Source organism: Micromys minutus, assembly GCF_963924665.1.
Source record: "Micromys minutus genome assembly, chromosome: 10".
Lineage (NCBI taxonomy): Eukaryota > Metazoa > Chordata > Mammalia > Rodentia > Muridae > Micromys > Micromys minutus.
Window position 1 is genome coordinate 45,009,725 of NC_137979.1, and position 13,902 is coordinate 45,023,626.

A 13,902-nucleotide genomic window follows, 5' to 3' on the forward strand; every position below is an offset into this window, starting at 1 on the left:
TAAAGCCTACTGTTTTTATTAAGACTGTCTGCCTTATATTGGGAGTGTGGCTAAGTTATGGAATATTTGCCTAGTATAATTGAGACCCTGGGTTTGAGCTTGTTTTTATGCTACTAGTGAACTCAATTATAGACCTAGAGGATTTTGTTTTGGGAACAGGATTTTATATAGTCCAGGCTGTTTAACTCTGTTTAGCTAAGAATGGCCTTTAATCTCTCTACCACACTTGTTTATGTGGTGCTAGGGATTGGGCTCAAACCCATGTTTTTGTAAGGCATTGTGGTGTGTGCCTTTAATCTGAGTGTTTGTGAGACATGTGTAGTTTCAGGGCCATACTGTTCTACATACCAGGTTCTAGGCCAGCCAGGGCTATAGTGTGAGACCCCTCTTTTAAAACAAAAACATATAAACCCAGTCTTAGGCATGCTAAGCAAGCACATTCCCCAGTGAGCTACATCCTCAGCTCATAGGTTTAGTATTTCATGTTATTATATTGGTATGAGGTGTTAAATAGATAACTCAGTGGTTAAGAGCACTGACTGCTTTTCCAGAGGTCCTGAGTTCAATTCCCAACAACCTCATGGTGGCTCACAACCATCTATAATGGTATCCAGTGTCTTCTTCAGAAAGTGACAGTGAACTCATATACATAAATAAAATTTTAAAATATTGGTATGATAAATTCCAACTTGCTTATAATTTTTAGTGTGCTTCTTTCATTTTTATTTATGAACTTAGAAGCTTTGATTAAATGACTTGTACTTCTGAATTATTTTTGTAAATTATTAGCAGCAGCACCATCATATGCTTATGTGGAGTTTAGAGGACAATTTTTAGGAGTTGGTTCTCTTCATTGACAATGGACTCTGGGGATGAAACTCAAATTGTGAGGCTTGTAAGGCAAGTACTTTGATAAAACACTGAGCCATCCTGACAACATTTTAAAGTTATTTTTACTTAAATTGTTTTCCATTTATCTTATTTTTGTTTATGTGTGAATCTGAGTTTATGCCACATGTATGTGAGTGCCTATTGAGACCAGAAGGTGCCAGATATTCAGGAGCTACAATTATAGGCACTGACTTGTGCGTTGTGTTCAGAACTGTTGCAGCCCATACCTGTTAGGCCAACCTGGTCTGCATAGTCAGTTCCAGGGCTGTCTCAAAAAAGAGGGTATGGAGGGTACCTGGAGGGTAGAGCTAGAGAGATAGCTCTAAATATCCTCATTAGCTTCCCAGAATTCACGTGTTATTTTACAACCATCTGTAACTCCAGTTCCAGAGGATTCTGTACCATCTTTTGACCTCTGCAGGCAGCAGGCAAGGTTCTTGTGTACAGATGCTGGCAAAAATCTTATATATAATATTTTTAAAAAAGGACTCATAATTTATTACAAATCGTCATAGTTATTATATACAAGATAAAACTAGAAAAAACTAGTATAGGTAGCTGATTGGATTTGGATTTGGTACAGGGTATGTAATTGTTAACAGACATTGATCATGATGTATAGTAATATAAATTAATGGTGGCAGTTCTCTGAGAATGTAAATTGTTCACATAACAGTAGTATTATGTATCATTAGAAAGGGAAATTATTTTTTATTATTCTAATTTAGGTCCTTTTTTCTATAAAATTAAGAGATTGTTCCAGAGAGACTATTGTTAACTTCAAATTATATTCAAATTTAAAGATTGTTATGTCAGAATTTAAAATTTTCTTTTTCTTGTTATATAGGTGCCTTTTACCTTGTATTTGAATATATGGACCATGACTTAATGGGACTGCTAGAATCAGGTTTGGTACACTTTTCTGAGGACCATATCAAGTCATTCATGAAACAACTAATGGAAGGACTGGATTACTGTCACAAAAAGAATTTCCTCCATCGGGATATTAAATGTTCTAACATTTTGCTGAATAACAGGTAATATAATAACCAAATAAGGCTAATCACTTTTCCCCTTTTTGGTTTGTCTAGATAATTAGGATTAAGAGCAGTACAACCTTTTTTTCGCTGTATGGATGTTCAATGTGTTTTTTTCTCTACCTCCTATCATCTTTCCAGATTTAATGTTAGAATTAAGAACATATGAATTACAACTTTTTTAATTGCTAACACTCTACGGGATTGATTTATGAAAGAATATAACATATAGTCAATAAATATTATTGTTACCAGAGCAAACTTAATATACATCTGGTTCTTTGTATTCTTTAGTGGAAAGAAAAAGGTCTGCCTCTTTAGTTGTACTTGAGGCTGTTAGTTTTTTTCCTTTCAGAGGAAGATCTTAACTCAACCTGGGGGGCAGACACGCGCACACACACACACAAATAAGTATGGTGGTTGTATTTTGAGGTGGAATAAACAGCCAGGTAGAATTACCTGAAATTGTCTAAAAACAATTTAAAAAAAAAAAAAAAATAGACACTGTCACTGTCTTCAGACACGCCAGAAGAGGGCATCAGATGCCTGTGAGCCACCGCATGGTTGTTGGGGATTGATCTCAGGATCTGGAAGAGCTCTTAACCACCAAGCCATTTCTCTAGCCCCTAAATTTTAATACTAAAAGTTTAGCTGAATCAAGTAGTAGAGTTAACCCTTTCAATTCAGTAAGTATGTTTTGTTGTTACTTGTTTTATACAGGGTTTCAGTCTGTAGCTCAGGTGTCTTTTTGAACTGTAATGTTCTCAGCCTCCTGAGTGCTAGGATTAAATCCATACATTACCACACTACACCTGTGTTTGTTTGCTTAATTTAGAATTACTTAGAACATTTAGTTTTGAGAAATAAATAGAAATTTATCAGAAAGACTGACAATGAAGAAACAAAATCTCTGCAGAAATTATTGCTTATACTAAAGCATATACACATGAAAGTCTCAGGATTTAAGAAACTTAAGGGAGTAGAATCTAGGGTTTGAACGTAGTCCTAGGATGTATCTTTAATTGGTAGACTATACTTGTCAGTGTGCCCCAAGACCTAAATTTGATACTAGCACTATACCAGTTATTTGGCCAGCCTGAAACATTAAGACTCTTATCTCAAAAAGAAAAAACCAGTGTCTACAAATCTATAAACATGGCATTATTGCTAGAGGAAAAAGCAGAGCACTTTAAGGTGAAATATGAAGCTGAATTGTTCTTAGGAACCAACTTAAGATCTTATATATCCTACTAAAGAGCTTTTATCAGCAGTTCAATTGGGATGGCATTCAAGGTTTCTATGTAGAGCACTGTTTAAAACTACATGGATTTATTGTGAAGCAAACATGATGTAAAGAAACTAATTTTTAAAAAATTTATTATTTATTATATATAAGTACCCTGCAGCTATCTCCAGGCACACCAGAAGAGGGCACCAGATCTCATTACAGATGGTTGTGAGCCACCATGTAGTTGCTGGGAATTGAACTCAGGACCTCTGGAAGAGCAGTCAGTACTCTTAACCGCTGAGCCATCTCTCCAGTCCGAGAACTAAATCTTAAACTGGAACTGTGGGTACATTCTTACCATTACAACTACTAGGAAAGTTAAAGTGGGGGTGTCAGGAGTTTGATAACAGCTTGAGCAATTTAGTAAGCAGACAGGCAAAGAAAGTTTGGTTTGGGGGTGGGTCTTTTTTTAGGGGGGAGGTTACTGTCTTTACAACTCAAAAATCTCTTAATGAAAGGTCTTAGCTTTCAGGACTATCTCTTTGCCGCCTTCGGCTTCTAGGACCAGCCATCTTGACAGTTAGCCCCATACTTTAGATCAGATTCATCATAATATGCAGTACAGTAAAAGCAATGGCTTCCAAAGACACAAAACCATTGAGTACCAAGAGTATGTTGGAAGGCATTTTGTTTATGTCATGAGGATATAATGAATAAAACAACAGTAGGTTTTTTGTTCTGTTGTATATGTCAAATTTTTACTATGTTTTCACATAGGAATTTCAGGATACCCAGAGCTATATGACCTTATCTTTAAATAAATTGTAAATAAGTAAATGTGATATTTAATATAGCCTAGTGTTAGAGTTTTTGCCTAGCTTATATGAGGTTCTACGTTCAATTCCAGCCCACAAAAGTAAATAAGGGACAGTTAGATGGGACTTGTTGTCAAGTATGGTGAGAATTCAATTCCATAGGTATAACTCACCAGGGTGGGAGGAGTATACTGACTGCTGCAAGTATTTCTCTGAGCTGCACAGACAAACACCACACACTGACACACACAGACACACACACACACACTATATCACATACAAACACACACACCATATTCACCCCACTCACACACACCCCATACACAGGGCTTGCATATACAGAAGTAAAAGATAATAACCAAACAAGTGAAGAAATACTTTACTTAGTCTCTAATATGATTCATTCAGGAAATATATTAGGTGCTGGTGGTGTTAAAGGCCAGCAAATTTTATTTTTGATGCTTATACCTTTTGCCATTTAATTTTTAAATTTTATTTGTGTGCAATTTGCTTATATGTTAAGTTTTGAAATCTATTTTTTTAGATAAAGTGGCTCATGCTTCAAATGTTTACATTTGGGAAACTAAAACTGGAGGATTATTAAGGTTTATTTATTTTTATATGAGTACACTGTAGCTGTCTTCAGACACACCACAAGAATACAAAAATGTCTTGGATCCCATTACAGATGGTTGTGAGTCACCATGTGATTGCTGGGAATTGAACTCTGGAAGAGCAGTCAATGGTCTTAACTCTGAGCCATTTCTCCATCAAAACTCAAGGATTGAAAAAAGGGTCATATGTAGTGAGATCTTATTTCACAGAGAAAAAAAGTGATCTTTTGGGCAAGTGGATATGTGCAGATTTCTTATGACTGATAGTGGTTGGTTTATGTAAAATTTTGTTGCTATTACTTTTTTTGTTTTATATTCTGTCCTTTTGCTCATAAGTTTGGGGAGCATTTCCAAGATAACCTCTTTATTCTCTAAGTTTTGTCTTACCTGAGCAATCAGGTACCTCAGATGCAATCGGTCCCCTACATTCTCCAAATGTAGCAAGGCTATAAATATTAAAATAGGATATAGAAATTTCAGTAGATTATCATAATTCTGAGTAGTTCATAGTTTTAAAGTAATTTTCCCAATTGTGTGTTTTAATTTTTTAAAAATACTTTATACTGAGGGATGGCAGTGTAGTTCATTAGTAGAGCATGCACAAGTATCTGATTTTAATACCTAGTAGTATAAGAGATGGAAGGAAAGAGAGAATGGGAGGGGCAGGTAGAGGGTGAATTAGACAGCCACTACTGAGCATAGTCAAGGTGATCTGATTCCTTTCACCATGTGTCTCAAGCTACATGGTAGTGCAGAGGCACAAAGGTTATGATTTTGAAAACAGCCTGAAGTTCACAGCAACATGTAGTCTCAAAATAATGATAATAATAGAATAAATAAAAAAGTAATTGTCAAATTATAGTTCTCAGAACAGCTCTATGGCATCATGGATGAGTTTGTAAGAAATGCACATTCAGAATCAGGTCTCATGCCTATAATTTAAGAAATTGGGAAGATGGTATTGGAGAGTTTCTGTGAATTTGTGGCCAGCTCAAATTCAGGTTCTGTGCTTACCTGTGTTTCAAAGAAAGGGAAAATTAAAAGAAATGTAGACTTAGAATGGGTAGAGTACTTGCTTACTAGGTATGGGGTCCTGGGTTTAGTCCCCAGCAATGTAAAGAGAAAGTATAGATTTATGAACTGCAACTTTTACTTGATCTATCATTTATTAGAATGAAATTTAGGCAAGCTTTTTTGTTTTGTTTTTGTGTAGTATTAGGGATTAAACTTAGGGTCTTAGGCTTGCATGTTCTCTGCCACTTACTAACATCCCCAAGTTTTGGGAGGTTTGAGACAGAATCTCACCCTGAAGTTCAGGCTGGGCATGAACCTCAATCTCTTGCCTCTGTTTCCCTAATGCTAGGATTAAGGGTATGTGCCATTTTGCCTGCCTTAAGTATCTGTTTGTCTTCAAAATTAAGTATTACTTTAACACATGTATTAGGCACAAATATCTACCACAAAATAAATATTTAAAGTCTTAAGTGTAGTTGTCTCTAATCTTAGCACAAGAAAGCAAAGACAGGTAGATCTCTGTGAGTTCAAGGCCAGCATAGCCTACAGAGTGAGGTTGAGGCGGGGGTATATGGTAAAAGTCTTCTCGAAATAAAAAAACAGTAATAATAAAAAGAAGTAAGTGTTTTGAGCTGGCATGGAAGATACATACCTATAGTCCCAGTTCTTGGCAGTGTTGAAGTGAGATGATTGTTTTAAGAGTTTGGGACAGCTCTTGGCCTCTTTTGCTCTTGCAGCCTTGCTCTCCCTGCATCCCTCCTCTTCCCCTTCTCTTCCCACCTCTCCTTCCATGTGCTCATGGCCGGCCTCTTCTCTACTCCTCTACTTCTCTATTCCTCCCCCCCACCCCCCGCCTCTACTACCTTCTTAACTCTCCTGTGACTTGAATAAACTCCATTCTGTACTAAAAAAAAGTTTGGGACAAAGCTGGGTAATATATGTAGAAAAATTAGAAATCAAGCCCAAAAATGTAATAGCTAAAAGAAATATATTCTGAGGCATTACAAAATTTGTCTGGAGAATTTAAATTAGGGAGGTTAACCGGTAGACGATTATAATCAGGCATCAAAATTAATTTTTATAATTCTTTTAGCTCTTTAATTGGCATTTAAGTGTCCAAGGTTAGTTCTAGGGTTGCTACTTTTACTTATGAAAATAATTTTTTTTTTTTTATAGTGGGCAAATCAAACTGGCCGATTTTGGACTTGCTCGGCTCTATAATTCCGAAGAGAGGTAAGGCTTTCATCAAAATCACATATGAGAAGGTTTATTTATAACCTGTGATTTAATGCTAACTTTGGCATAGTGAAAACAATATCTCAAAAAAATAAAAATTTTTAAGTAAAACTGAGGGTGGAAATTAGAGAAGAATCTTTTTAGTTTTTTGGTATTCTCAAATTCTAGAAATTATAGTGATTGTTAGAAGTCCTTAATTATTTGAATGTGTTACTACATAGTTTTTTTTTTTTTCTTGGTCTTTGCAACTAGTTTTTCTTTGTTGTACTCGCTGTCCTAGAAGTCACTTTATAAACCAAGTTAGCCTTGACCTCACAACAGTACGCCTGCCTGCAGAGTGCTGGAATTAAAGCCATGAGCCATCGCTGCTTCATTCTCTTGTTTATTTATAGACTGCTTTTGTTTTTAATTTTGTGTGTGCATATTCATCACACCCATTTGACTACATAGGTATCATCCATCTGAAGCTAGAGTTGTGTGTTGTGTGTATTTGTGTACATTTACATCTGAGTGTCTTCCACATGTATGGGGGTGCTAGCATTAAGTGAATGTACTGTCATGTGCTTTTAGACACTATCTAAATTCTTCAGCCCTCTACTGAAGCTAACTTTGACTAGAAGTGAGTCTTTCACTCATGTCCAGCTTACTTTTGTCCTGTTACTTTGTTATTGTAATTTTTTAACAATCTCATCTTCAATTGGCTATTTTTTATTAATGTTTAAATAAATGTTTTTATAAAAAATATGAAAAATATGCAAAAAAAACATAACCCACCCATATTTGTATTCTGATGGTTTTATGTTTCAGTCGTCCTTACACAAACAAAGTCATTACTCTGTGGTATCGACCTCCAGAGCTGCTTCTTGGAGAGGAAAGATACACACCAGCCATTGATGTTTGGAGCTGTGGGTAAGGCTATGTTAACCTTTTTTTGTTTGTAATAACTCATAACATATTTGCTATTTGTCTTAAGAGAAGTGGCTGACTACAGACAGAATACTAGAATAAGAAGACTATTAAAGATTATTAACAATGTATCAAGACAATTCAAGAACTAACCTGATTAAGTTTAGATTAAACAAAGATAACGCAATTTGAACAAGAACTACTATGATAAAGACTGGAAGGGGCTGGAGAGATGGTTCAGTGGTTAAGAGCACTGACTGTTCTTCCAAAGGTCCTGAGTTCAAATCCCAGCAACCACATGGTGGCTCACAACCATCTGTAATGAGATCTGATGCCCTCTTCTGGTGTGTCTGAAGACAGTGGCAGTGTAGTCATATATAATAAATAAATCTTAAAAAAAAGAAATGTAAATGAATAAAATGATTAATGAAAAGAAGAAGATGGTTCCTGGAGATAGGCTTCCTGTATTCGCTACACTGTACTTATAAGTAAAAAATAGATCTTAAAAAAAAAAAGACTGGAAAGATTTGGCTAGAAAATTTTTAAAACTTGCTGTTCTTGAAGAAAACCAGAGTTTGGTTCCCTATACCCAGGTCCTCCACTGCACACCTACCTGTTACTTTTAGCTCTGGAAGATCTGACAACCTCTTGTAGTATGTGTGGGCACTTCCACACACTTGGTATATGCTTTTGTGTTTTCTCTCTCTCTCTCTCTCTCTCTCTCTCTCTCTCTCTCTCTCTCTCTCTCTCCTCTTACTCCCTGTTAAAACATATCAAATATGCAAGTCTATCCATTTCTAATGAATGTAATAAACAAAAATCCAGTAAACCAAATCTTCTTACTAGTTATTTTCAGGGGACAGTAGAAAACCACCTCAACTACTTAAAACTGGTAAACAAGATGGGAACCAAAGTCACACATGAAGCAGACAAGTTTGGGGGTTTTTTTTGTTTGTTTTTGTTTTTGTTTTTTTAATGACAGTGGCAACAATAACAAACTCAGACTATGATCCATCTATAGAATAAATGGTCTAGTTTTCTCTAAGCAAACAAATGAAAATCAAGAGATGGAACAGAGATGTTAATGAGAAGACTTGAGATAAGCTGGGCATATATGATGATATATGCTTGCAATCCTAGTTAATTGTGGGCTGAGACAGAAGAGTTATGGGCCTGGGGAAACTGAAGCCAGCTAGCTACTACATTGTTTGATGTTTTTTGTTGTTTTTGTTTTATTTTTTAAATAAGATTCATGTTCACTTATGTTTATGTATGTGTGTCGGTGACATATATATGTTTCCTCCTACCTCCTTTTCCTCTTCCTTCTATCTTGTTTCCTGTCTATCTTGGTTTACTCTATAGCCTACTGTGGCAGTCTTTTCGTCTCTTCCTTCTAAATGCTGGAATTGTAAGTGTGCACCAACTTGGCCACTCTGAAAAAGATTTTTCTTTAGTAAGACAAGGTCACATTTAGCCCAGGCTATCATCAAGCTCAATATAAGCCCCAAGATGACCTTCAACTCCTAAGTCCCTTTTATCCAAGTTTCAGGATTATAGACATGACTATTATTTCTGGCTTGAAAATGAAATTTAAAATTTGCATTTTTTGTGTTAAGGATTTGAGTGTTTTTATTTTTATTTTATTTCTTTTTTATTAATTTATTTAATGTATATGAGTACATTGTCAGTCTTCAGACACACCAAAAGAAGGCATTGGATCCCTTTACAAATGGTTGTGAGCCACCATGTGGTTACTGGGAATCAAACTCAGGACCTCTGGAAGAGCAATCAGTGCTCTTAATCACTGAGCCATCTCTCCAGCTCCCTATTTTTATTCTTTCAAGACAGGGTCTCATTATATAGTCCTGGCTTTCCCGAAAATTGGTAAGACTAGGCTGAATCCCTTGAACTCATAGGGATTCACCTGGCTCAGCCATTCTCCCCCCTCAGTTGCTGGGTTAAAAGCATGTATGCCAGGGGCCTAAATGTTTTAAATGGTTTGCTATCTGTTGTTTGTATATGGTGTGGCAAACTGGCCTTGACCTTTGTTGGCATGTATACACTTCTTAAAATAGCATGTCTTTCTTATTCTTTTTTTTTCTTTTTCTTATTTTTAATTTTTTAAAAATTTATTTTATGTGTAAAAATGCTATATCTGCATGTATCACCTACACGCCAGAAGAGGGCATCAGAACTCATTATAGATGGTTGTGAGCTTCCATGTGGTTCCTGGGAACTCAGTACCTCAGGAAGAACAATCAGTGTTCTAAATCACTGAGCCATTTCTCCAGCCCATCTCCCATTCTTTTCTATTTCTTTATTGTAAGTCTTTTAAGAAGACTGCTCCAGTTTTTATTTTTAAAATTTAACAAGCTTACCGAAATCAAATGCTGCTTTACTTAAATTTTAATGATTCCATATGGATATTTTTATATTTAACAGCACTATCTCAAATTATAGCTATCTAGAAAGTTAACCCATTAAAATGTATGAGGAAGATCTAGAAGCAGGAAGATCAAGAGTTCAGGGTCAGGGTTGAGAGGTTAAGAACACCAAAAAACAAAAATCTCACCAAACCAAAAAGCCCAAACAAAAAACTTCAAGGTTTTCCTGGGCTTATTAACAAGTTTAAGAACAATGTCTTCAAACATTTTAAACTAACCTAGCTATTCCTTTGGGATTTTCTTTTTTACTGCTCTTCTATTTTGCTAGTAGGTATAAAACTGTACTTAATGTTGATTTTGACAGTTAATATTGAAACAAACATTTTTATAGTTTCTACCTCAAGTCAGCATTGACACTCGAAAGAGCTAATAAAATATAGGTGTTGTGAAAATTAGGCCCCTTGAGGTTGATAGAATTTTGATGCTTGGTGGCACACCTTAATTCTAACACTTGGAAGGCAGAGGCAGGTGTAACTCTCTGATCAAGGCCAAACTAGTGTACATAGCAAATTATAAGCAAGTCAGGAATACATAGTGAGACCCTTTCTCAAAAATCAAAGGAGGGAAAAAAGTACATAAAAGTAATTAGCACCACTCTAGTATCACTTTAAAAAACAAAAACAAATTTTTTTTAAGACAGTATTGCTTTATGTATATCTTGGCTGTCCTGGAAGGCATTATATAAACTAGGCTGGCCTTTAACTTACAGAGATCTATATAACCATAATATAGTTAAATTTAATTTACATAGCTGAATATGGTATGTAGTGCATAACTGCAATTGTACGGCCAAGCATAGAGGAACGATTCTAATTTCAAGGTCAACCAGAGAGTCATATCAGAAAGGAAGTTTAACATTAGTGCAGGATTACTTTACACCATAGTGCTTTAGTCTATATCCTATTCCAGTTCTATGCTTACGATGTCCTACAAATAATATCTTTGTTTACTTAGGGTGTGTACATTACACTAATCTGTTTTTTGATGTTGTTGTTTTTGTTAGTTGATTGGCTGCTGTTGCACATCTTAGTTTCTAACTCGTTCTCAAGTAGGATTGTTATAGGTGTAGGCTGCTTCCTTTATCAAAATCTTCATTCTGGAACACCTCTGTAGCCCTTTTTGTATTTCACATCACTTACTGTTTTAGAACAATGTGGATCAGGTACTCTGAATCCAGGTTATATATTTTTAGCTAAAATATACCATAAGCAGTGTTATGTTCCTGATTAGGTATTTTATGTACATTTACATAGACTTCATTTGCCCTTTAGAAGTGATAACAGATACTATGTTGTCTTTTTTTTTTTTTTAAATATTTATTTATTCATTATATATAAGTACACCAGAAGAGGGCAGCAGATCTCATTACAGATGGTTGTGAGCCACCATGTGGTTGCTGAGATTCGAACAGCTGCTGATGCTGTTTTGGTTATCTGAGACAGAATCCTTATAAACATAGCCCTGGCTATTCTGAAACTCACATGGTTGGAGACCATGTTGGCCTCACTTAGGATCAAAGGCATACACCATACCTGGCATTTTTTTCTTTCTTTTTTGTTCTTTTAATATTTGTTTACTTCATATGTGTAAATATTTTGTTTGCTTATATGTATGTTTTTACAGTGTGTGCCTGGTGTCTGTAGAACTCAGAAGGTATGAGATTCTCTCCGACTGGAATTGCAGATTGATGTGAGCCACCATGTGGGGTGCTAGGAATTGAACCCAAGTCCTCATGATTTTTTTTTTTTAGAATATTTTTTTCTTAATCACTTACAGTTTGTTACATATATAATATATATGCATGTGAATGAAGGAATGTATGATTCTGTTTTGTTATTTACTGCTGGCCCAACTTCTAGGGCTCTTCTTGTCTTGCTGTAAAATCACAAGGATTAAGGGCACACATGACCACACTCAGCTTTATGTGACTTCCAGAGATTCAAAAATAGGTTTTCAGTATTTGATTTATCCACTGCACCATTTCCTAGCCCCGAATTTTCATCTCAAAATAACTAAGGTATTTAGACAATTTATTTAAAAATCGTGATGAAACTAATTTTAGCTGTTAATACATTGATTTCTTTGTAAATATGCCAGAGGGGTCATAATAGTACAGTGTAGTATGGTGTAGTTCTGCAGAGCAGGGCAATTACGAGTAATTCTCTTTGTAAACGTGTGTGTATTTTCTTAGATTACTATGTTGTAATAGAGATGAACTCCTATTCCTTTTGCTTATGAAGGACTATTGTATACAGGTGATAGAGTTTTGATCTGCTGGCAAATTTAAAATCTTTATAATGTGTTTTCATTACAAGAAGTTGTTTTAATCTTTCAGGGAACCCAGACACTGAAGTTTTAGGCTAGTTTACCACACAGTATATTGCATATATCCCAGGGCACTATAAAAGTTTATTGAAAGACACTTAAGATAGACTCAGGATTTCTTTCTAACCTATGTATTTTACTCTTTTTAGGTGCATCCTTGGGGAACTGTTCACAAAGAAACCTATTTTTCAAGCCAATTTGGAACTGGCTCAGCTAGAACTAATCAGGTACAGTTACACATATATTCTTAAGTGCCAGTATGTGATCAATGAGAATTTCTTAAACTTTTTTCACTCATAAACTGTTTTCACCTGAGTTTTTACATGACCTTGTATAATAAAAATATATAATAAATATACAAATCCAAACATTTACTGATGATAAATACAAATTGAATTTAAGGTAATCTTTGACATATACTTACTAAATTTATAACATTAAATATGAAATTAAGTTTGTATATTAGTAAAATTGGTGTTTATTTGTTTTTACATAAGAAATGAATTTAATTTATGTGTGGGTACACACATGGATGTTAGCTTTACAACCTTATGGTCTTTTCATCCCTAGCCCCATGGTAGGCGAGAACCAACATCCACTGTTGTCCAATGACTTCTGCATATACTTCATTTTGAAACACACAGAGAAATAAGCAAATAAATTGGGGGGACAAAAACAATAACAGCTTTTAAAGAAATAAGGCAGGACTGGAGAGATGGCTTAGGAGTTAAGAGCATTGTCTGTTCTTGAAAGACCCAGGTTCAGTTCCTGGTATCCACGTGTCTGTGGCTCCAGTTCCAGGAGATATGAAACTCTGACACATGCAAGCCAAGTACAAGTGCACTTAATAAATTAGAAAAAAAGAAATAACTGTCTATCCTAGGGCTTGCTATGTCGACTAGACTGGTCTGGAACTCACAGAGATTTTCTGAGTGCTGCTATTAAGATGTGCACTAGTGTAAATACGTAGACTATCCAATAAAACATGCAACAACAGCAAAAAAATATGTACCACTGTGCCCAGCTAAAGTCTTTTCTCTTTCTCATTCTTTTTTTAAACTTTTTTTCTATTTATTCAAGACCAGGTTTCTCTGTGTATCCCTGGCTTTTGTGGAACTTTGTAGACCTCTGGGGCCTCCAGCTCACAGAGATCAGCCTGCTTTTGCCTCCCAAGTGTTGGGATTAAAGGCATGGGAGAATACCACTCAGCTAGACTTTGTTTTTTATAATTAAGCCAGTATTGTTTCTGAATGAGCTAAAAGTTATATATACACATGATAGCCTCAATATTTCAGACCGTGTTCATCAGCATTTTGTGGGATTATACAGCAAGGTTGTTGTGTGTTCAGAATCAAGACTTCAGCGAAGTCACACAATGTAACACTGGGGAAT

General features: G+C 35.5%; 1 protein-coding gene across 4 annotated transcripts in view; it reads left to right on the plus strand.

Moving 5' to 3' along the window:
* CDK12 (cyclin dependent kinase 12) overlaps positions 1–13,902 on the plus strand; it is a gene marked incomplete at its 5' end in the record, with an annotated part of 72,636 nt that overhangs the window by 19,862 nt on the left and 38,872 nt on the right. For all 4 annotated transcript variants that reach the window (XR_013975186.1, XR_013975187.1, XM_080923685.1 and 1 more), the window contains 4 exons: positions 1,739–1,928; positions 6,776–6,832; positions 7,643–7,744; positions 12,660–12,737. Coding sequence is in view for 2 of the 4 variants with exons in the window: in XM_080923685.1 (XP_080779811.1) it covers positions 1,739–1,928; positions 6,776–6,832; positions 7,643–7,744; positions 12,660–12,737 (427 nt within the window). The remainder of the gene's footprint in view (positions 1–1,738; positions 1,929–6,775; positions 6,833–7,642; positions 7,745–12,659; positions 12,738–13,902) is intronic.